The sequence below is a fragment of the Notechis scutatus genome, chromosome 5 (genome assembly GCF_049901735.1).
Source record: "Notechis scutatus isolate UNSWTSFEM ecotype Mainland chromosome 5, rNotScu1.2, whole genome shotgun sequence".
NCBI lineage: Eukaryota > Metazoa > Chordata > Lepidosauria > Squamata > Elapidae > Notechis > Notechis scutatus.
Window position 1 is genome coordinate 114,701,318 of NC_142013.1, and position 23,776 is coordinate 114,725,093.

The 23,776-nt window shown below is 42.8% G+C and overlaps 1 protein-coding gene across 2 annotated transcripts in view; it reads left to right on the forward strand.

Annotated features, from left to right (window-relative positions):
* Positions 1-23,776, forward strand: part of FGFRL1 (fibroblast growth factor receptor like 1) — a 177,418-nt gene that overhangs the window by 72,525 nt on the left and 81,117 nt on the right. For both annotated transcript variants that reach the window (XM_087967592.1, XM_087967593.1), the window contains exon 3: positions 3,886-4,158. In XM_087967592.1, the coding sequence (XP_087823718.1) occupies positions 3,886-4,158 (273 nt within the window). The remainder of the gene's footprint in view (positions 1-3,885; positions 4,159-23,776) is intronic.

Genomic DNA, 23,776 nt, shown 5'->3' on the forward strand with positions numbered 1-23,776 from the left:
TGGATGACAGAGAATCTCCTAGACTTCATAGACATCTAGAACTAAGGACAGATTTCCTGACCTGAGAACAATTAATCTAGACAACTTCTCCCTAGAAGTTATGGGTGCTCCATCACTGGAGGTTTTTATGAAGAGACAGGAGAACCATTTATCCCGGATGATATAGGGTCTCCTAGTTGAGCATGGGTTGGACTAGAAGACCTCCAATATTCTTGAGTTCCTAGAATTTATTTCTGGTTTCTGCTACAATGTTAGATCTGAAAAGACTCTTAATGCATCTCCAGAAGTTTTCTGCTGAAGGAAATTAAGAATAGAATAGAATTCCTTAAGAGAAGGATAACTGGGATGGTGTGTGTGTGGGGTATTTTGTGAGTGTTGTGAGCTGTTGTAGAAGAGGGTGAAGGCCTTTTGCAAGCCACCCATTATAAACATGGCACCATGCTGTCTGAGTGATGGATGCTGTAGTCTGGAAACAGAAGGTCAGGGACTGACAAGTCACTCATTTCAGCAAAAAGGACTTTCTATGTGCCTCATATGCTCCACTGAAGCTCTCTGGATGATCTGTTGGTTTGCAAATGAAGCATTTTAAAATCTCTGTTCTATGCAATGAATGTTCTAGGCTTAAGCAAGAGACCATATAAGATTCTGGAAAAACGGCTGTCCAATGTCTTCTTAAAAGCCTCCAGTGATACCCACAGCTTCTCAAGACAAGCCATTCCAGTGGTTGAGTATGAGGAAATGTCTCCCTCATTCTAGATTGCTTCTCTCCTTGGTTGGTTTTCCTCTATTGCTTCTTGTTCTGCCTTCAGGTTCTTCGGAAAACAGGTTGACCACCGCTTCTCTGTGGCAGCTCCTCAAATATTAGAAAGTACCATCATGCCACCCCTAGTCCTTCTTTACACTAGACTAGACATACCCAAATCCTGCAACTGTTCTTCATCCGAAGTATAGAGGAACTTCAGTTCAATAATAATTAAAAAGAGATGTTCCTTTGAAATGCCATATGACTTGATATGAGTTGATGTGACAGCTGGGAAATTTTGTTCTGGTATTGATCGATCACCATTCTCATTTGATTTCAGATTTCTCCTCATGTCAAGTTTTTGTGTCTTTTTTAAAATGCATTTTTAAAGAATTGTGTCCCAAATGAAGTGACTAGATCCAGTGGGTGAGAAAAGGGAAAGACATCTGTAGACTTTTTAAAATATTTCAACATAGAAAGGAGCTAAATTCCACTCATCTGTGGTAGAGGAGCAGAAACTAAATTCAAGATGGGTCAGCTGTTCCTTGTAACAGGTGGAGTTCCCCCCCCCTCTCTTTTTAAATAACCGGACTATGTGAGTATTCCAGTTGTAGTCCCAACTAAGGGAAATAAATCAGTCCATTTGTCTGCTTCTCTTTAAGCCGAGGCATTGAAACAAATTCAATTATCTTAAACCTTTGCTTGTTATGTTCTGTCAAATTTATAAAAGCTTGCAAGTTGCTTGCCCTTCTACTGGGTGATTTTTTTTCCCTGGTCAAAGGAAGCATGACATTTCATTGTAGAAGCCTTATCCATGTCCATCAAGATGGAAGTGAAATATTTGTGCTCCTTATTGTCATTTGGGACACACAGTGAAGGCAGCGTTGTAAACAAAACCTCAAATTCCTGACATGGGTTTCAAGTGGCTCTCCAAATTATGGGTGTTTAAAATCATTTACAATCATTGTAAGCCAGTGGGGATTAAGAAAAGGGAGTCACAATTAAAGAGTGCTATTGGATTTCATATTTGATTGCCAGCCATGGATGGTGGGGAGACAGGGAGTAGAGAAGGAGAAATTGTTAATGTCCCTTTGAAGAGGCCATCTTGCCGATGCTGCAATGTACTTACAGAGAAGAGCAGCAAAGATGATTAGGGGACTGGAGGCTAAAACCATAGGAAGAACGGTTGCAGGAATTGGGTGTGAATAGCCTAAGAGAAAAGAAGGACTGGGGAGACATGATAGCAGTCTCCCAGTATCTCAGGGGCTGCCCCAAAGAAGAGGGAGTCAAGCTATTCTCCAAAGCCCCTGAGGGCAGGACAAGAAGCAATGGGTGGAAACTCATCAAGGAGAGAAGCAGCCTGAAACTAAGGAGGAATTTCCTGATTGTGAGAACAATCAACCAGTGGGAAGACTTTCTTTCCTCCAGAAGTTGTGGGTGAACCATCAATGGAGGTTTTTAAGTAGAGATTGGACCCCCATTTATCCAGAATGGTATGGCATCTCCTGCTTGAACAGAAGGTTGGACTAGAAGATCTCCAAGGTCTCTTCCAACTTTGTTATTCTTTTATTACACCTTAAGTCCATGACCATGTTGATGTGAAGACTAGATTGCATCTATCGGGGTTTTTCATTTAGTGACCATTGAATTATCAATTATTGACTCTTAAAGACAAACGATTCATTTTCTATCAGAACGATATGAGCGGCCAGTTCATATTTGATCAGCCCATTCTGGCTCCTTTTAAGCAAAATAAACATCAATGCCTCCTTCGTGATAGCAGTCTAGTTTATAGATTAACAAGAGTTGGGAGAGACCTTGTAGGTCATCTAGTCCAACCCCTTGCTCAAGCAAGAGACCCTACAGCATTTCTGACAGAGGGCAGTCCAGTCTCTTCTTGGAAGCCTCCAGTGATGAAGCTCCCGCAACTTCTGGAGGCAACTTCTGTTCCATTGGCGGATTGCACATTTTGACAATACTTTCATAATATTTTCTTTCTTTGTTCATCACCCCACTTGGATGCTATGAACAAGGATACAGGCAAAGAGTGGAGAAAAAACAAGTTGTTTTGCTGCTGGTTAACCTTCCTAATTTTGGTTCCAGCTTTTGTTTCAAACAAGTGGTAGCCTGTGGCCATGAAGGTATCATTTGTTTCCCCTGATGTTGGGGTACAAACGGAGGCCGAGGGAGACCCTTCAACTTCCATTTGTAACCTGGCCAACATGATCAGGGCTTCTCAGGGGCCATATGAGATTTGAATCCATTTATCAATGTGGCTGCCAAAGGCCCCTTTGGGACAACCATGACTTTGGATGATGGAGAACCTCTATAGAAATTCAAAACCATGGCTTCGAACTCCCTGAGCGGAAAGGACGGAGTGCCACCAGATACCTCAGTCATATTATCATATGTGATGGACCTGCTTAAAAGCAAAAAGAAAACTGGACAAAAATACACATGTAGCTGGAAAAAATGATAAAAACAGTATATTGATTTAAAACCAAAAATATTTCTATTGGGGATTCTGCTAAAAAATACAGTAGCGAAAATGCATATTTAGTTATTCATATATTAAGTGCTGCCAGAATTGTATTTGCACAATATTGGAAGAGTGAAGAGATACCTACAGATGAGAATATGTGACTAGGAAAATATTAAGAATGTGCGGAAATGAATAGATTAACACTGGCAATTAAGGAGAAAGAGCAAACTGAATACAATATGGCCTGGGATCTATTTTACCAATGGTTAAATAATAAAAATGGAAGTTAGAAATAGGGAAACAAAATAAAGAAGGTATGCTAAAAGAGAGAAATAAATATGTTTATATGTTGAATATTATTTTATGTTAATATTGTAGGATTAATGTGTGGAATATTATTATGTTAAAGATTGCAGATTCATTTTTGATTTAATGAAGGATGTTGTCATTTTTGATGATTGTTTAACGAAGATATTTGTACCCACACAACAACACACTGTTCAGCTGAAGATGGAATGATTGTATTAAAAATAAAAATATTTTAAAAGGAAGAAGAAATGACTGATTTCCATGGTCCTCTGTAATCCATGCAAAACATCTCATTATTGTAGCTTCTACTTCCAGCCCAAATAACACGCGGATTTCCTTCTTTCTTCTCCAGGCCCACCCAGAGTTGCCGACAAAGTAATCCACCGGCAATCCGCAAGGTTAGGGAGAACCATCAAACTCCTGTGTCCGGTCGAAGGCGATCCGCCACCTCTCACGATGTGGACGAAGGATGGACGCACCATCCACAGTGGCTGGACGAGATTCCGCGTCCTCCAACAAGGCCTGAAGATCAAGGAGGTGGAAAGCGAGGATGCAGGAAACTATATCTGCAAAGCCACCAACGGTTTTGGCAGCACCAACGTGAACTATACCCTCATTGTGATCGGTGAGTAGAGAGAGAGAGAGAGTTCAGCGTGTTCTATGCAGGGTAAGATTTGCCTGTGATACGTCCACTCTGTAAATAATCTACCAGCCTCCAGACAAACTCGTTTGTCCCAAGGTTTGTGGCTATGGGGGTGTTGCACCACTCCCTACCGCTGTCAGTTGTGTCAAGATAAGAGTAGCCAAGGTTGGGGGCCCAAAGGATACGAATAAACAGGCGGGATGGAGACACAGATCTCAGCTCCGGAAAGGTTTGGGTGATAAGGAGAGGTTACGTCTCTGCCGAAAGACGGTGCCTCTTTACTCAATCGGTACTCGGACGTGTGTTTCAATCTGCCCAGCAAGGACACGCAGACTCCCCTTATCATTAAAAAAATAACAGTAGGTGCTGGAATTATTTATACCAATTTGGCAGGAAGCCTAAATGCATTTTTTTAAAAAAGGAGAACTGCATTCTGTGTCCCGTGTCACAAGATGCAGAGTTGATAAAAGAAAGAGAAAAGGTGGGGTTTTTTTTTTTTTTGGTCTTGCACCACACAAGGTTCTGTTTCTCCCTCTTTTCTTGGAGCCCCTAAAACAATTCAACTCAAAAAAAAGAAAAGCTGGGGTGCCTTTCCTTTCCCTCAACATCCCTTTGGCCATCGAAGTTGGAGCAAGATTTTTTTTGGCGGCAAGTCCTTCAACTCAGGTTTCACGTTGATTGCACCCGATGGCCTTTTGCTTTCTGTGGTTCAAAGCTGGCATCCCTTCCTTCTCCTGCCTCGCCTTCAGATTCTTTCTGTTGGGATTTTAGATTTTTAAATCCCAGAAATCTGGTGCTTCTCTGCTTTGCGGGGAGAGGAGGGGGGGGTGTAGCATGATCTGCCAGCGAAACCGTTAACCAGGCTAAGGGAAAAGCAGAATTTTGTTCTCATGGTGGAGAGTTTGATTGTCTTTGTGGTTGACCACAAGCTTCGAGATGCTAATTATAGTGGAGGGACCGGTCTCCCGTTTAATCAGAATTAACATTCTTTGGATTAAGGGCAAGAGTCTGTTATCCTGCAAAATTACCTATCTCCCCTTTAAAAAAAAACCAAACGTGTATAAAAATGTGTAACTTATGTTTAAAATAATCTACTTAAGTCCGTTTCTTTGGCAAGTAGTGAATGCTCTTTTGTCATCACCATTTAAAAAAAACACAATCATTCAGAGGTGGCTTATTGAAGGCGAACTGGCACCCTAAAATAAAATGCATTTATAGTAATTGATAAATATGAATGTTAGAGGATGACAATCAAATCCAGGTTGCAATCAGGACTTTCGTATCTTAAGACTTCAACAAATGTAGAAAATCTGAAAAGCAAGATTTTTTTTAATGTATTGTCTCCTAACTTAGTGGGCAACAAAATTTATTCTTTCGTTTTCCAGTAGTGTTCTTCTCTTTGCATCAGGCTTCTGTTTCATGAATTACAGTAGTGAGAATTAATACAAACTAAAGTTAGAGAAAGAGAAGAGAATGGAAAGAAATCATTTGAAGTACGGGGGAAGAGAAGAAAGAGAAAGAAGAAGAATAAAAAGAAATAATAATAGCGGAAGATGAGAGAAAGAGGTGATTCTCAATCTGTATCACAAGTACAAATAAATTTAATAACTGCTGGGCATCGTTTTGATACACAACGACACACACAAAGAATGGTGGAAAAGTGTTTTTAAGGGAGTCTGTAGATTGTCACACAGATTTTGTATCAGGTCTGATGTTCTCTAGAACAGTGATCCCCAAGCTTTTTATGCCACGGCCCAGTACCGGCATCAGCTGGGCGCCGCCATCTTTTTGATGAAAAAGTGCTTCCGGTGACCTCACCGGAAGCACTTTTTCATCAAAAAGATGGCGGCTCTTCCGGTGAGCTTTTGGAAAAGCTCACCGAGCGCTGCCGCCATCTTTTTGATGAAAAAGTGCTTCCGGTGAGCTTTCTACCGGAAAAGCTCACCGGAAGCACTTTTTCATCAAAAGATGGCAGCGCCAGCAAGCCAGCGGCCCGGTAGGACTTGTTCCGCGGACGTACGGTCCGCGGACCGGTGGTTGAGGACCCCTGCTCTAGAAGACAGAAATGAAATTTGGCCCGTATCTTCCTCTTGGCTTCTAGGGGCTCACTAAGAAAGGATTTTACAAAATGACCATCAGAGCATTTAGAGTATTTCCTATATTATTATTTACACGCTCTGATGCTAAGGAGATCTACTCCCCCTCCCCACCTGAATGAAATCTCTTCCAAAGGCAAAACGCAAGCAGAGGAGAGGAGATTCAGTTTCACAGTAGCAAGCAGCTTTAGGACAGAACAGTTGAGCTAAGCCACACCCAGGCTCCTTGCTGTCTCCTTCTTGCTAACACTGCAAATACTGTTTCAATTTCCAAACAGCCCTCAACTCTCTCACACACTGACAGGATGCTAGCCAAATGAATACTGATGGATGCTAGTAGGCAGAGGCAGAATTCCCATCCCCCCCCCAATTTTCCTCCCCAAAAACTAAGCCCGACCACATAGTCTATGTTGTCCCATTTCGGAAATCGAATTAATTGCCTACAGCACCCTTTCTGTTTTTCATGCATGGGTTGTCCTCGATTTAGCGACAATGTGAACAGCCGCGTGATCCTCTCAAATAACATGCAATTCACTTAACCATGTGATTCACTTAAGAGCCGTGGGATTCACTTAATAACTGTGGCAAAAGAAGGTGTCAAATCAGGCCCGACTCTTTTAACACCTGCCTCACTTAGCAACTGAGAGTCGTAAGTCGAGGACATACCTGTAGTAGGCAAGGAGCACAGTGGTGGAGTTGAGAAGTTCCCACCCCCCGGCTTCTGGGGGCATGGCTTGGTGGGCGTGGCTACAGGGGTAGGATCATGTGACTCTCACAATTGCGTGATCAGACACGCACACGCCAGAGGCCGTGAATTCAGTAGGTTCTGACCGGTTCTAAAGAACCGGGAGCGGAAATTTTGAGTAGTTCGGAGAACCGGCAAATCCCACCCCTGACTGGAGATTTTACAGTCTCCTTCCCCTGCCACACCCACCAAGCCACGCCCACAGAACCGGTGGTAAAAAAAAATTGAACCCCATCAACTGGCGCACATGCCAAACGCACGCTTTGCGCGTGCGTCGGAACGGTAAAAGCTAAGCTCCTGCACCTCTCAGCTATTTAGCTCAGCCATCCGCTCGGCCGCGCCAAACAGCTGAGAGGTGGAAAAGGAGCTGGGAGCAAGTTGGGTGGGCCCAACTGCAGGGAGACACGGAGCGAAACCGGTTCTCTGCCAGCTGTCACTACCAGTACGCCAGAACCAGGCCAAACCGGTAGTTTAGCATCCCGGAAGGAGCATCTTAGAAGTAGCCCTTGGGAACCTTCCCTTCCTTTCTTTGTTTCAGTGTTAGAATAAAGCTTCCATTTCAGGCTCGTGTTTCTTTTCCTTTCTTCACCAATTCTTTGTTCTCGTTCACTAGGGATGATTTGATTTTCCGACTTGTTTCACCGCGCAACTTACCAACCCTTTGTTTCTTTGCCAAGAAAAATTTCTCTTATTTTGAACCCATTTCTTCTTTTTTTCCCCTTTTCTTTTTTCCGCTTCCCTTTTTTTCCATTTTAATACGGGAGTTGATGTTAAAGAGGTGATAACACCTGTTGGCAATTTAAAGGAAATGAATATATATATATATATATATATATATATATATATATATATATATATATATATATATATATATATATATATATATATATGGTGTTCGGCTTGGTTCGGTATTTTCCCACGTCATTGTAGTTCTTTTAAAGTTGTAGCAACGTTTCAGCAGAATCTCATCTGCCATCATCAGGCTTCTGTATTGTGTCCGTCTGTGAGTCAGAAGCCATAGAGATTGAAAAAAGACCAGAAAGCATGAACAGAAGAGATGATTCCACCAGGCTGTCAATCATTTGGAAGCCTGCACTCACAAACAAAAAATCCCCACACCACAAGCCAGGCAAACACCTGGGCACAAACAGATCCCCCTGATACCTCCAGCTCAAACACACCCCAACCAGGCACCCAGATGAAACCCAGCTTCCTAACTAATGATAGCCGTCCATTTACCCGAAGCCAAGCTGCACTAAAGACCTCCATTAAAGTAACACAATGCTGCCAGCCAATCAAGATACAAAAAGAGCCAAAAAACAGACAGAAGATATTAGAGACACCAATCAAGCAGAACATCACCAATCAAGCAGACACCAATCAAGCAGAACACAGCAAACTCCGAGACCAATAAACACAGACCAAGACTCCCAACCAATCAGGATGAAGAAAAACCATTCTGGCACAGCAATAGGCTGCCCCAAATTTAAATCTGAAACCACTGTAAAAGTCTGACTCACAGACGGACACAATACAGAAGCCTGATGATGGCAGATGAGATTCTGCTGAAACGTTGCTACAACTTTAAAAGAACTACAATGACGTGGGAAAATACCGAACCAAGCCGAACACCATACATGTAAGTACCCGAAAACTTAAGAAAACAAATATCAAACCTCTACGGGAGGAAATAAACAGCCAGATCAAAACCTACGAAACTGGAAATTAAAAGAGCAGGAATACTATGTGACCTCCAATTCCTACGCAGCTGCAGAGACAACAATACTACACCAACCTGCTTCAAATTAACATTTCATCAAAGCACAGCAGCCACTAAACGTATCCTGAAAAGAACTGAAATGGCTTTACTACGGAACAGAGCTCCACAGTAAGAGATTCCGATTAGATCAGTTAAACAAAGATTTGCTAGCACTACACCTGGAACTGAGCAGCAAAATCCACCCTCTACTTTGGGACAAGATAAAACAACTTACAACTTGGAGAGCTGATTCTGAAGGTATTTACAAACAGGAAAAATTATTGAAAAAATTAAAGAAATTAGAACATGACAAGAAAACCCCCAACAACTCACAACAACACCTGAAACAATTAGTGCACAACGTTTCCAACAGAAAACTCACCAAAACAGAAACAGATGTCCTAACCAAAGGATTCAATTATGCTATAGCACCCCAAAAAATCCCCACAGAATCCATCATATGTGCAGTAGAATCCAGCCTAACTAAATTAAATACAGATGAAGCTGATAAAATAAGACACCAAGTTACCAACATCTTATGCACAAGCAAACCACCAAAAAGCAACTTACAGAAAAATGAAATCAAAGCACTACAAACCCTGAAAAGAGATAGCAGCATAATCATCCTCCCAGCAGACAAAGGGAATGCCACTGTAGTAATGGACAGAAAAGACTACGAAACAAAATTGACAGACCTACTCCAAGACTCCACATACAAACCCATAAACACTGACCCAACCACATATCTGGAAAAATTAACCAAGAAGAAAATTATAACCAGCCACATAAGCAAAGAGATCCAACACATGATCATACCCAGAGAGAAATCTTCCAGATGCCCCAAACTATACGGCCTCCCAAAAATACACAAAGAAGGCATACCTCTCAGACCCATAGTCAGCTCCAGAGGAGCACCACTACAAAACCTAGCTAAACACCTAGCAAAGAGCTACAGCCCCATGCTGAAACAGCAGCTTCTCATGTAAAAACTCATACCACTTCTTGGAAATGATCAAAGATCTACACGTGGAGCAAGAAGATCTGCTTGTAAGTTTTGACGTGGTTTCACTATTCACTCAAGTCCCGATAAAAGAGACCCTTGAAATCATCAAAAATAAATACCAACCAGCTAAACACCTCATGGAACTAACAGAACACTGCTTAACCAACACATATTTCATATACAAAGGACAAAGATACAAACAAATAGAAGGAGCTCCCATGGGATCACCACTGTCACCTGTCATTGCAAACCTGTTCATGGAAGAATTCGAATCCAGAGCCCTGGCCAATGCCACCCTCAAACCCAAACTATGGTTAAGATACATCGATGACACATTCGTGATTTGGCCCCATGGACAAGAAAACCTAAACAATTTCCTAACACACCTAAACAGCGCACACCCCAAAATCAAGTTCACCATGGAAACAGAAACAAACAAACAACTACCATTCCTAGATGTACTAATCTACAAAAAAACAGATGGCACACTAGGACACACCATATACCAGAAGAAAACCCACACCAACCGCTACCTCAACGCCCAATCCCACCACCACCCAGCACAGATAAACTCCGTGGCTAAAACACTAATTACCAGAACCAAACGCCTGGCAGACAAGACACACATTAAGACTGAACTATGCACCCTGACTAAAGTACTGACAGCCAACGGCTTCCACAAAAGCAAAATCACCAGCTTGATCCACAAAAACACACTGAAACATAATAGAGACCCAGAAGATGAACAGACCTATGGAACAGCTGTCCTGCCCTACATAAGAGGTACTACAGACAAAATTAGTAAGGTACTACACAGACATCACATCAGGACTGCCTTCAAAACAGACAGAAAAATAGCAGCCATCCTTAGCAACCCCAAAGATAAAATTGACCTGGAAAACCAAGGCATATACGAAGTCCCCTGTGCATCATGCCCGGCCACATACATTGGACAGACCAATAGAAGAATAAGCACCCGCCTGGATGAACACAAAAATGCAGTCAAAAAGCTGGAACACACTTCCTCACTAGTCCAACACATGGAAGCCACAGGTCATAGCATCAACTTCAATGGCACCAAAACCCTGGCCACTATAGAAAACCCTAATCACAGAATCATCAGAGAAGCCATAGAGATTGAAAAAAGACCAGAAAGCATGAACAGAAGAGATGATTCCACCAGGCTGTCAATCATTTGGAAGCCTGCACTCACAAACAAAAAATCCCACACCACAAGCCAGGCAAACACCTGGGCACAAACAGATCCCCTGATACCTCCAGCTCAAACACACCCCAACCAGGCACCCAGATGAAACCCAGCTTCCTAACTAATGATAGCCGTCCATTTACCCGAAGCCAAGCTGCACTAAAGACCTCCATTAAAGTAACACAATGCTGCCAGCCAATCAAGATACAAAAAGAGCCAAAAAACAGACAGAAGATATTAGAGACACCAATCAAGCAGAACACAGCAAACTCCGAGACCAATAAACACAGACCAAGACTCCCAACCAATCAGGATGAAGAAAAAACCATTCTGGCACAGCAATAGGCTGCCCCAAATTCAAATCTGAAACTACTGTAAAAGTCTGACTCACAGACGGACACAATACAGAAGCCTGATGATGGCAGATGAGATTCTGCTGAAACGTTGCTACAACTTTAAAAGAACTACAATGACGTGGGAAAATACCCGAACCAAGCCGAACACCATACATGTAAGTACCCGCGAAAACTTAAGAAAACAAATATCAAACCTCTACGGGAGGAAATAAACAGCCAGATCAAAACCTACGAGAAACTGGAAATTAAAAGAGCAGGAATACTATGTGACCTCCAATTCCCTACGCAGCTGCAGAGACAACAATACTACACCAACCTGCTTCAAATTAACATTTCATCAAAGCACAGCAGCCACTAAACGTATCCTGAAAAGAACTGAAATGGCTTTACTACGGAGCGAGCTCCACAGTAAGAGATTCCGATTAGATCAGTTAAACAAAGATTTGCTAGCACTACACCTGGAACTGAGCAGCAAAATCCACCCTCTACTTTGGGACAAGATAAAACAACTTACAACTTGGAGAGCTGATTCTGAAGGTATTTACAAACAGGAAAAATTATTGAAAAAATTAAAGAAATTAGAACATGACAAGAAAACCCCCAACAACTCACAACAACACCTGAAACAATTAGTGCACAACGTTTCCAACAGAAAACTCACCAAAACAGAAACAGATGTCCTAACCAAAGGATTCAATTATGCTATAGCACCCCAAAAAATCCCCACAGAATCCATCATATGTGCAGTAGAATCCAGCCTAACTAAATTAAATACAGATGAAGCTGATAAAATAAGACACCAAGTTACCAACATCTTATGCACAAGCAAACCACCAAAAAGCAACTTACAGAAAAATGAAATCAAAGCACTACAAACCCTGAAAAGAGATAGCAGCATAATCATCCTCCCAGCAGACAAAGGGAATGCCACTGTAGTAATGGACAGAAAAGACTACGAAACAAAATTGACAGACCTACTCCAAGACTCCACATACAAACCCATAAACACTGACCCAACCACATATCTGGAAAAATTAACCAAGAAGAAAATTATAACCAGCCACATAAGCAAAAGAGATCCAACACATGATCATACCCAGAGAGAAATCTTCCAGATGCCCCAAACTATACGGCCTCCCAAAAATACACAAAGAAGGCATACCTCTCAGACCCATAGTCAGCTCCAGAGGAGCACCACTACAAAACCTAGCTAAACACCTAGCAAAAGAGCTACAGCCCCATGCTGAAACAGCAGCTTCTCATGTAAAAACTCATACCACTTCTTGGAAATGATCAAAGATCTACACGTGGAGCAAGAAGATCTGCTTGTAAGTTTTGACGTGGTTTCACTATTCACTCAAGTCCCGATAAAAGAGACCCTTGAAATCATCAAAAATAAATACCAACCAGCTAAACACCTCATGGAACTAACAGAACACTGCTTAACCAACACATATTTCATATACAAAGGACAAAGATACAAACAAATAGAAGGAGCTCCCATGGGATCACCACTGTCACCTGTCATTGCAAACCTGTTCATGGAAGAATTCGAATCCAGAGCCCTGGCCAATGCCACCCTCAAACCCAAACTATGGTTAAGATACATCGATGACACATTCATGATTTGGCCCCATGGACAAGAAAACCTAAACAATTTCCTAACACACCTAAACAGCGCACACCCCAAAATCAAGTTCACCATGGAAACAGAAACAAACAAACAACTACCATTCCTAGATGTACTAATCTACAAAAAAAACAGATGGCACACTAGGACACACCATATACCAGAAGAAAACCCACACCAACCGCTACCTCAACGCCCAATCCCACCACCACCCAGCACAGATAAACTCCGTGGCTAAAACACTAATTACCAGAACCAAACGCCTGGCAGACAAGACACACATTAAGACTGAACTATGCACCCTGACTAAAGTACTGACAGCCAACGGCTTCCACAAAAGCAAAATCACCAGCTTGATCCACAAAAACACACTGAAACATAATAGAGACCCAGAAGATGAACAGACCTATGGAACAGCTGTCCTGCCCTACATAAGAGGTACTACAGACAAAATTAGTAAGGTACTACACAGACATCACATCAGGACTGCCTTCAAAACAGACAGAAAAATAGCAGCCATCCTTAGCAACCCCAAAGATAAAATTGACCTGGAAAACCAAGGCATATACGAAGTCCCCTGTGCATCATGCCCGGCCACATACATTGGACAGACCAATAGAAGAATAAGCACCCGCCTGGATGAACACAAAAATGCAGTCAAAAAGCTGGAACACACTTCCTCACTAGTCCAACACATGGAAGCTACAGGTCATAGCATCAACTTCAATGGCACCAAAACCCTGGCCACTATAGAAAACCCTAATCACAGAATCATCAGAGAAGCCATAGAGATTGAAAAAGACCAGAAAGCATGAACAGAAGAGATGATTCCACCAGGCTGTCAATCATTTGGAAGCCTGCACTCACAAACAAAAAATCTCCACACCACAAGCCAGGCAAACACCTGGGCACAAACAGATCCCCTGATACCTCCAGCTCAAACACACCCCAACCAGGCACCCAGATGAAACCCAGCTTCCTAACTAATGATAGCCGTCCATTTACCCGAAGCCAAGCTGCACTAAAGACCTCCATTAAAGTAACACAATGCTGCCAGCCAATCAAGATACAAAAAGAGCCAAAAAACAGACAGAAGATATTAGAGACACCAATCAAGCAGAACACAGCAAACTCCGAGACCAATAAACACAGACCAAGACTCCCAACCAATCAGGATGAAGAAAAAACCATTCTGGCACAGCAATAGGCTGCCCCAAATTCAAATCTGAAACTACTGTAAAAGTCTGACTCACAGACGGACACAATACAGAAGCCTGATGATGGCAGATGAGATTCTGCTGAAACGTTGCTACAACTTTAAAAGAACTACAATGACGTGGGAAAATACCCGAACCAAGCCGAACACCATACATGTAAGTACCCATGAAAACTTAAGAAAACATATATATATATATATATATATATATATATATATATATATATATATATGATGGCAGATGAGATTCTGCCAAAACATTGCTACAATTTGACAAGCACAACTATAATGACGTGGGAAAATACCTGAACAAAACTGAATACCATATATATATATATATATATATATATATATATATATATATATATATATATATATATATATATATTGTTGTGTGTGTGTGTGTGTGTGTGTGTGTGTGTGTGTGTGTGTGTGTGTGTGTGTGTATACACATACACACACACATGTACATACATACATACATACATACATACATACATACATGTTTTCTCCACGGATATAAGCATGAAATTAATACATCTACGTACATGTATACGATTTCGCCAGCGTATTCCATTCTGTGGTAGACAAATGCAAAGCAGAAATTCCTGCCGGGTAAATTTAGGCCCCGAAAGACATATGGAGATGCTTAATCCACAATTCCTTGCAGATGTTTCAGGTTATGGGGGCTGCCATTACATCGAGGCCTGCATAATTATATTTATTATTAGTGTGACTTTAAAAGAAAGGAAAACAAGCCTCTCTCAACTGGTCTTGACATCCAAGGAGTATTTCAATGGAGTCCTTTTTTGCATTGAGGGGTAGAAATCAAATCACCGTCTAAGCTAAAAAAACCCTTTCCGAATGGGACAATCCAGCCGCCCTGTGCCGATCAGTCGAAACAGATGTTGGTCCCCCAAAAGTTGGGTTTGAAATGCAGAAAACCTCTTGCCTGGTGTACTTTTGGTGGGGATGATGGTCTATCCAAGGGTGGACTTCAGAAATTTTAGCACCGGTTGTCTGCATGGTTGCTGGGTGGGCGTGGCCATGGTGGGCGTGGCCTAGTCGGCCTCCTGCCTCATGGCAGGGAGGCCATTTTCCCTTTTCCGTTCCCCAAACTCTGGAGGCTTTCCTCCAGCCTTGGGGAGGGTGAAAATGGCTTCCCTGGGCTCCGGAGGCTCTTTGGAGGCTGGAAACGGACCCATTTCTATCCTTCCTGAACTTCTGCGCATGCCCTGCACTTACTTGCATCCAAAACAGGCTGTGCGTCAGGATTCCGGCACTTAACCCCAATTAAATCATGAGTCTCAAGCCAAACTTCCAAAACTTCCAAAGGATTTATTTGGGAATTAACATGCCAGCATTGCCTGGGTGTAGCCGACTCTGAGACACATCCTTCATGGTCACCCTTGACCCTGGTTTTCCCCCACCCCACTGGGTGTATCTTAATTCATATTCTCCAATGAGACACCTCCCTAGCCCAGAGGCATCAATCATGCTCTCCAGGTAGAAGTTTGTGGGGCAGAAACTTCCGTCACCTAGTTACTATCTTTGAAAACATTGATGGAATGCACTTTCAGTTTGCAAGCTGTCGCACTGCTCCCCTCTCCTTTTCTGTTGGCAACTGTAAAAAGACCCTAGAAATATTTTATGAGTTGACACCGCATGGGGGCTCCTGGGAGGGGAGGGGCCAGCAAGTCATTGGAACTATCAGTTTGGCGAGCCCGAACGAGTATCAGCCCCCCCAACCCGGGTCTATCTCAGTGTTTCTCAACCTGAGGACATCTTTAAGATGGCTGGGCTTTCAGCTGCTGGTCAGCGTGAAGTAGGCAGATCTTGGGCAGGAACAGACTGAATCCCAGATCTGGAAGGGCATTGTGATGACCCAACGGGGTGTGGCACCAAGGCAACCCAGTCAGTTAATCAGTAGGAGCCCTTTATTGGCTCCAACTTTGCCCCAGTGTCCTGGTTACCTTCTGGGCTGGAGAAAAGCTCTCCCAGGTAAACAGCCTTTGGCTGCAGAGAATCAAGTCCAAAACGTGGTCAACAGAAACTGTAACTATAAGTCCAATCAAGGCAAAATGAGGTAATTAATCCAACAGGGCAGGAGAAGGAATTCCAGACTGTGAAGGCATGGCAATACTCAACACAGTTGGGAAGATGCCAGAAACACAGATCACCAAAGTCAACGCAAGATAAACTAACGTTTGTTCCCAACAGACACCGCACTCAGCATGCATCTCTTTTAAACTCTCTTCCCAGGTGTGGCTAATGAAGGGAATCAGGGCCCTTTTCTTCCCTGTAAGCCACGCAAACCACGTTGCTCCCTTCTCCATTCCTCCCTGCGTGCCCTAGGATGAAGAGGGTGGTGGGCCTGGGTCTTCCTCCAAATTCCCTCTCCCTTGTTCTCCCTCTTCCCTGCTCTGCCCAGCCGGACTTTGCCCTTCCCCAGTTTCCTCCACAGCCAACGAGCCACACTCCCACTGCCTCTTAGCTGTTCGGCTTCCTCCTCGGATTCAGACTCAGACAGGGGCAGGACAGGCACCAAGAGAACATTGCCCATCTATAGGTAGTCCTCGACTTACCACCACAATGGAGCAACTGAACGTTGCTAAGCAAAACAGTTGTTAAGTGAATTTTGCCCCATTCTACAGCATTTCTCGCCACGTTCGTTAAGTGAATCATTGCATTTGTTAAGGGAGTAACACGGTCATTAAGTAATCTGCCTTCCCCACTGATTTTGCTTGTCAGAAAGTTGCAACAGAGGGTCATGTGACCCCGGGAACACTTCAACCGTCCTAAATCCATGCCAGTTGCCAAGCCTCTGAGTTTTGATCATGGGACCCTGGGGATGCCGGAACGGTCCTAAGTGTGAAAAACGGTTGCAAGCCACTTCTTTCAGTGCGGTGGTAACTTCAAATGGTCACTAAATGAACTGTTGTACGTCGAGGACTACCTGTATATAGTTGTGTTATCTTTCTTTTTTGAGGTGCAAATGTAGCCAATGACTTAAAAAAAAAATCTTTAACCGTGCAATGAATTTAACCAATGGGCCCATTATTATGGTCTGAATTGTCTAACAAAACTTGCTGAAGATTCCACTTAGATAGATGGAAAGTGTTCTCCCTCCCTCCTTCTTTCTTTTTTCTCCTTCCTTCCACCCTTCCTTCCTCCCTCCCTTCTTTCTCCCTCCTTTCACCCTCCTTTCTCCCTCCCTCTTCCTTCCTGCCTTCCTTTCTCCCCCTTCCTTCCTTCCTCCCTCCCTCCCTCCCTCCCTCCCTCCCTCCCTCCCTCCCTCCTTTCTTTCTTTCTTTCTTTCTTTCTTTCTTTCTTTCTTTCTTTCTTTCTTTCTTTCTTTCTTTCTTTCTTTCTTTCTTTCTTTCTTTCTTTCTTTCTTTCTTCTTTTTTCTCCTTCCTTCCCTCCCTCCCTCCCTCCCTCCTTTCTTTCTTTCTTTCTTTCTTTCTTTTTCTCCTTCCTCCCTCCCTCCCTTCTTTCTCCCTCCCTCCTTCCCTCCCTCCCTCTTCCTTCCTGCCTCCCTCCCTCCCTCTTTCTTTCTTTCTTTTTCTTTTTTCTCCTCCCTCCCTCTTTCTTTTTTCCCTCCCTCCCTCTTCCTTCCTTCGTCCCTCCCTCCCTCTTCCTTCCTTCCTTCCTTCCTTCCTTCCTTCCTTCCTTCCTTCCTTCCTTCCTTTCTTTCTTTCTTTCTTTCTTTCTTTCTTTCTTTCTTTCTTTCTTTTTTCTCCTTCCTTCCACCCTCCTCCCTCCCCTCCCTCCCTTCTCTTCCTTCCTCCCTCCCTCCCTCCCTCTTTCTTTCTTTAGCCACCATTCAGATATTTTCATTGTCAATTCTAAACCTGGTTTTTCTATCTACTACTGCCTTAGTTTGGTCTCCTTTATACAGTATTTAATTTTAGACCCTTTTTTTTCTTCTTTACTTCTTTATTTTTTCTTCTTCTTTTTCTCCTTGACTTTTATTACTAGGATTTGTATGTTTGGCTTTCCTGTTAAAATGCCATCAGCATTCAAGTCACTTCCGTGCAGAATTCAGCTTCTGGTTTCAACAGAGTATGAAATATTACATTTTGAATCCTCTTTTTTTTAAAAAAAATGGATTTCAGAACTCGGTTTGTTTTCATTCCAATGAGCTGATGTGTTTATGTAGAAAGGACAGTTTTGCTCAGCCAACTGGTTTTGTATTAATCCACAGTTTTAAATGCCCTGTGAATGTTTACAAGGCATCCCTGCAAGTAAACAGCCTCAAAAAGTACACACAGACTTTCCCTAACAGAAGTTCCAGTTTCTTGTTGCTGTGTGAGCAGCTGAAAGCATAGAAAAAGATGTCTTTGTTCCAAACACTTCATCGTACAATTTAAGCTTCTTCTTCTTCTTTCTTTAAATAAGAGCCTGACCTGCTAGCCTACTAATTATGATGGATTTATTATATATTAACCTTGAGATTATGCTGTGTTCATTATGTCATGGAGAGGCTCCACCATGCTGTGACGATAGTTTATTTCTGTTCTCAGCTTCATAGCTTTTGGGTGTCCTTCTGTTATGAATTGTGCATACAACGGAACAGCTGTATGACTCCAGGGTTGAGAAGTCAAAATGGTGAAAGCAGGGAGCATCACCTGTCAAAGGGCCTCATCCATACCATGCTAGCTTTCTTTGGCTGCATGAGATAGGAGAAGATATCCATCCATCCATCCATCCATTCATCCATCTCCTCCTTCGAAGACAGCAGGGAGCAGCAGGCAACATTTCCAACTCCTTTTAAGGCTTTTTGCTTTTGTCCAAATAAACTCTGGACTCTGTGATTCTGCAAAGAGTTATCCTGTTTCCCTGAAAATGGGACCTACCCTGAAAGTAAGTCCTACCTTGATTTTTACACGTGCACCCAATATAAGCCCTAATTAAGACCCCACCGACTCCAGGGTGCACGAGTAAAAATTAAGCTAGGGTGAGGATAACAGAGTTGGAAGGGACCTTGGAGGTCTTCTAGTCCAACCCCCTGCTTAGGCAGGAAACCCTATAGCATTTCAGACAAAAGGTCATCCAATCTCTTCTTAAAAACTTACAGTGTTGGAACATTTACAGCCTCTGGAGGCAAGTTGTTCCACTGGTCCATTGTTCTGTCAGGAAATTCCTCCTTAGTTCTAAGTTGCTTCTCTCCTTGATGAGTTTCCATCTGTTGCTTCTTGTCCTGCCTTCAGGTGCTTTGGAGAATAGCTTGACTCCCTTTTCTTTGGGGCAGCCCCTGAGATATTGAAACACTGCTATCATGTCACCCCAAATCCTTCTCTTCATCACACTAGGCACACCCAATTTAATCATACCTGGCTGCCTGGAGGTATCCATTGATATTGGAACCGAAGTGTACTTTCCATCAAAGGAATGTTAACATCCAAGGTTCTACTCCAAGGGCCTTCAAACTTGGCGAGTTTAAGACTTGTGGACTTCAACTCCCAGAATTCCTGAGCTAACATGACCGGAGGAGAAACTCTGGGAGTTGAAGTCCACAAGTCTTAAAGCTGAAGACCCCTGCTCGACTCTATTTTGATTCTCTGGGCTGATTCAAGCTGCATTGCTTTCGAGGAGTTAAGATAAGCATCCTGTTGGTCCAAATGAAGACCCCAATAAAAGTCACTCTGTGTTTAGTGTTTTAGGAGCATTTTTCTTCTCTCCCCCCTATAAAAGACCTAGTTGAGTGTGAGGTTTAAGGGGCATTTGGCAGATTGATTTAGGAACCATCTTTTAAGGTTTGCGCTGTCCAAGTTCACCCGAAGCGGCATCTGGAATTCATTCAGGGAGCTGATTCTAAGTAAACTTTAAATATATGTTGATTTCCTTAGTGCTGGGTTTCCTCCTGCTACCAAGCTTAACCAATGTTGTCATGTAGGATAAAACTAATGACAAAAGCACAGCTAATATAAAAGGATCAGTCTGGATTTATTTGTTGTATCATCGTTTAGTCTCCAATTCCTCCGCCTTCCTCTCCATAAACCCTCCTCCCTTCTACCACTGATAATGTTACCTAGTTGGGTAAGGAAATGTCTGCAAGAAAACAACCAAGTTCAGAGAGGACCAGGGACCCCACAGTCCTCCTCCTCCTCCTCCCCTCCTCCTCCTCCTCCTCCTCCTCCTCCTCCTCCTCCTCCTCCTCCTCCTCCTCCTCCTCCTCCTCCTCCTCCTCCTCCTCCTCCCTCCATAAACCCCACTCTCTTGCAGCACTGATAATGTTATCTAGTTGGGTAAGGAAAGGTCTGCAAGAAAACCACAAAGCTCAGAAAGCATCAAGGACTCCACAATCATCCTCTTCCTCTTCTTCCTCCTCCTCCTCCTTTTAGAAAGTATGACATACATACTTGCCTTGATCAATGAATCAATGAATCAGTTTTATTCATTCATTTGATCGATGCTTCTAAAGACAAAAGAGTTGATTGTCACTGGGCTACAATCCGTAATTTGCAATAAAATGCCCACTGGATACACCATCAAACATAAATCACACTCTTTATCACAAAAAATATGTTCTAAAAAGAAGAAACCAATGGCAAGAAACAAACAACTAATCAGTTATATTTCAGCATTTAAAAAAAAACACCTTTTAAGTAGCTCTATTTTTAATTCTGACACTTTTTGGCACAGTGACATCTCTGTGGCTGGAGTTTATAGAACTTAGAATATAGAATAATAGAAGGGACCTCAGAGGTCTTCTAGTCCAACCCACTGCTTGGGCAGGAGACCCTACACCACTTCAGATTAATGGTCTTTTTTTTTGAAATCCTTCAGTGTAAAGCTTTTTTTCCCCTTTTTTCTTTTGGAAAGCCTTACTGTATCTTAATGACAGAATTGAAGGACCAGTTCCCATGGCAATACTGAAGTCTTCCTTTTGGAAGATGCTGTGGTCACTTCTCATGTAATCCTACCTGTCTCATGCAACATTTCGCATGGCTTTGGGTCTTAAGCGCTGGGATGAAACCTGGATTCTTTGGGATTGAGGTGCTAGATTTTGTCTTGCTCCTGTGGAGGTCAAACTCCTCCTACGTTGCCTGATGCGAGAAGGAGAGGAGAAATTATCTGGTCTTTTATTATGGTTTGGAGAGAATGGTGTTGATGGATGGTCTTTCTGTGTTTGTGCAGGCATGATTCGATAGATGATTTACCATGTTGGAATGTGTCTGTCCATTTTATTTCAAGAATACAATCCTCTGATGAGGAATGTTATGTCAATCAATCAATCAGAATAGAGCTGGAAGGGACCTTGGAGGTCTTCTAGTCCAACCCCTGCTCAAGCAGGAGACCTTATAACATTTCAGACAAGTGGCTGTCCAGTTCCTTTCTTAAAGACCTCAAGCGACTTGTCAAGGCCTCTGGCAGCTCCAGAAAGCTCAAGCAGTGTCTTCACAGAATGTGACTCTTGCTCAAAGTTACTTCTCTTCACAAACCCTTCCCTTCCCTCTCTATCCCGTCAGAGCTGAAGGAGCTTCTTGGATGAGAAGCGAAACGTCTTCAAAGAAAAACCAGAAAGTCCAGTTGCCTCCTGGAAATAAAAGCCCCTTTGGGACAACCAGGACAACTTGGAGGACTGAGAATCTCTACAGACTTCTCTTAATAAAATTACAGAATAACATGGTTGGAAGGGACCCTGGAGGTCTTCTAGTCCAACCCCCTGCTCAAGCAGGAGACCCTCTACCATTTCAGACAAGTGGTTGTCCAGTTTCTTCTTAAAACCCTCCGGGGATGGAGCATCCACAACTTCTGGAGGCAAGTAGTTCCACTGGTTAATTGTCCTCAACAGTGGTGGGATTCAAAAAAGTTTACTACCGGTTCCAAGAACTACTCATCATTTCTACTACTGGTTCTCCAGAACTGGTCAGAACCTGCTGAAGACCACCTCTGGTTCTCAAACCTAGGAAGTTTCTCCTTAATCCCAGGTTGCTTCTCTCCTGGATTTGTTTCCATCCATTGTTTCTTGTCTTGCATCCTCTGGTGCTTTGGAAAATAAATTGACCCCTTCCTCTTTGTGGCAGCCCCCAAATACTGGAATACCGCTATCATGTCCCCTCTGGTCTTTTTTCCCCCCTTAGAATAGCTAAACCAAATTCCTGCAACCATTCTTCCTACGTTTTAATCATCTTAGCTGCTCTTCTCTGCACTTTCTCCAGAGCCTGTGTCAAGTGAGAAGATACGATGGGGTTGGTTGCGATCCTGCTAACTTTGGGCAGAAGGTTTCCCCAATACTGCCCACCTTAGAAGAAAGAACTTCTTCAGAAGAAGAAGTTCTTGAAGGACCTGGTTATCCAGGTTGGAGAAGAAGGCCCTGCAAGTACCTGGTTGAGGAGACAGGTGACATCAAGGTTCTGAAGAAGTGGTGCTAGAAGGCGAGAGACTCAGGAGTAAGGCTGGGAGGTGATGGCCCCTCCCATAAGGGATAAAAGTCAGACCTCAATGACGAAACCTTTGCAGGAAGCAAAGTAGTTCAATCGGTTCCGAGTCCTCCTTGAAGCTCTGTGTATTTGGGTTGGTTTTTTCTTGTACTTCGGTTGGTTTCTTTTCTAGTTTATTGGAGACTTCTGTTTTTGGAAGCATTCCACAGCACTGAAAGGTGTGTGCTTATCTTGGGGAACCGTTTGAGCTTAATTCCAGCTGGGAATGCAAACAATTCCCAGCGTTGCAATAAAATAGCTTTTGCTTTTTAAAACAAGTTTGTGATTAATTACGATTGACGAAGCTTGGGTCAGTACAAAAAGAATGGAAGCTACGTGTGGCCTCTTCTCATACTGGCTAAAGCGATGTCCTCCTCCAAATGTGGAGATGATCCAGTGTGCAGATCCAGGCGAGATGATGGTCATGTGCTCCACGTGGAGATGCCAGTGGCTTGCCACAACCCGATGACACCACTCCTAAGTCAGCTGCCGTGACTTCAAACTCTTTCCAAAGCACAGCTCCAAGCGCTAATAACGCTCTTGAAAGTCCTTGATAATCTGAGGTCAAATACCTTCAAAGATCCTTAGCGCCAGGCCTGGTTTAACTTTTGTGGTTGTCCCTGGGACATAGTTTACCGAGAGATTAGATTAGTTCTCCCCCTTGCTTGCCTTCTGTGTTTGTTTCAGACGGTTTCAAAGCAGCTGAACCTGATTTTTTTTCTGCCGTGTTTTTATGATAGGGCAAATAAATAAAAAAATGTTGTTTATAACTTTGATTATATATATATATATATTTTTTGGATTAGGACTTTTTTAACAGAGGGGAAGAAAAAAAAAACATTTGGGAGTCCAACTCCTTGCTTAATAGGAGAATCTAAATTAAAGCAATTCAAGTTGCAATGACAAATGATTGTCTTGCTTTAGCTTGGACAACTTCATCCATGACAAGGAAGTCACCCCATTTATGGGTCATTGGATGGATCAATCAATCAGGGTTAGCTCAGGATTTTGTCAGGATGGGCTTTAAGTTTGTCCATGATGTGATGACACACATTGTGTCCCCACTTCTTCTTCTTCTTCTTCTTCTAGCAGTTGATGAGTTTTTAATGAGTAGGGCTGTAGACCCAAATGGATTCGAACAAGGTTAATAGGATGTGAGTA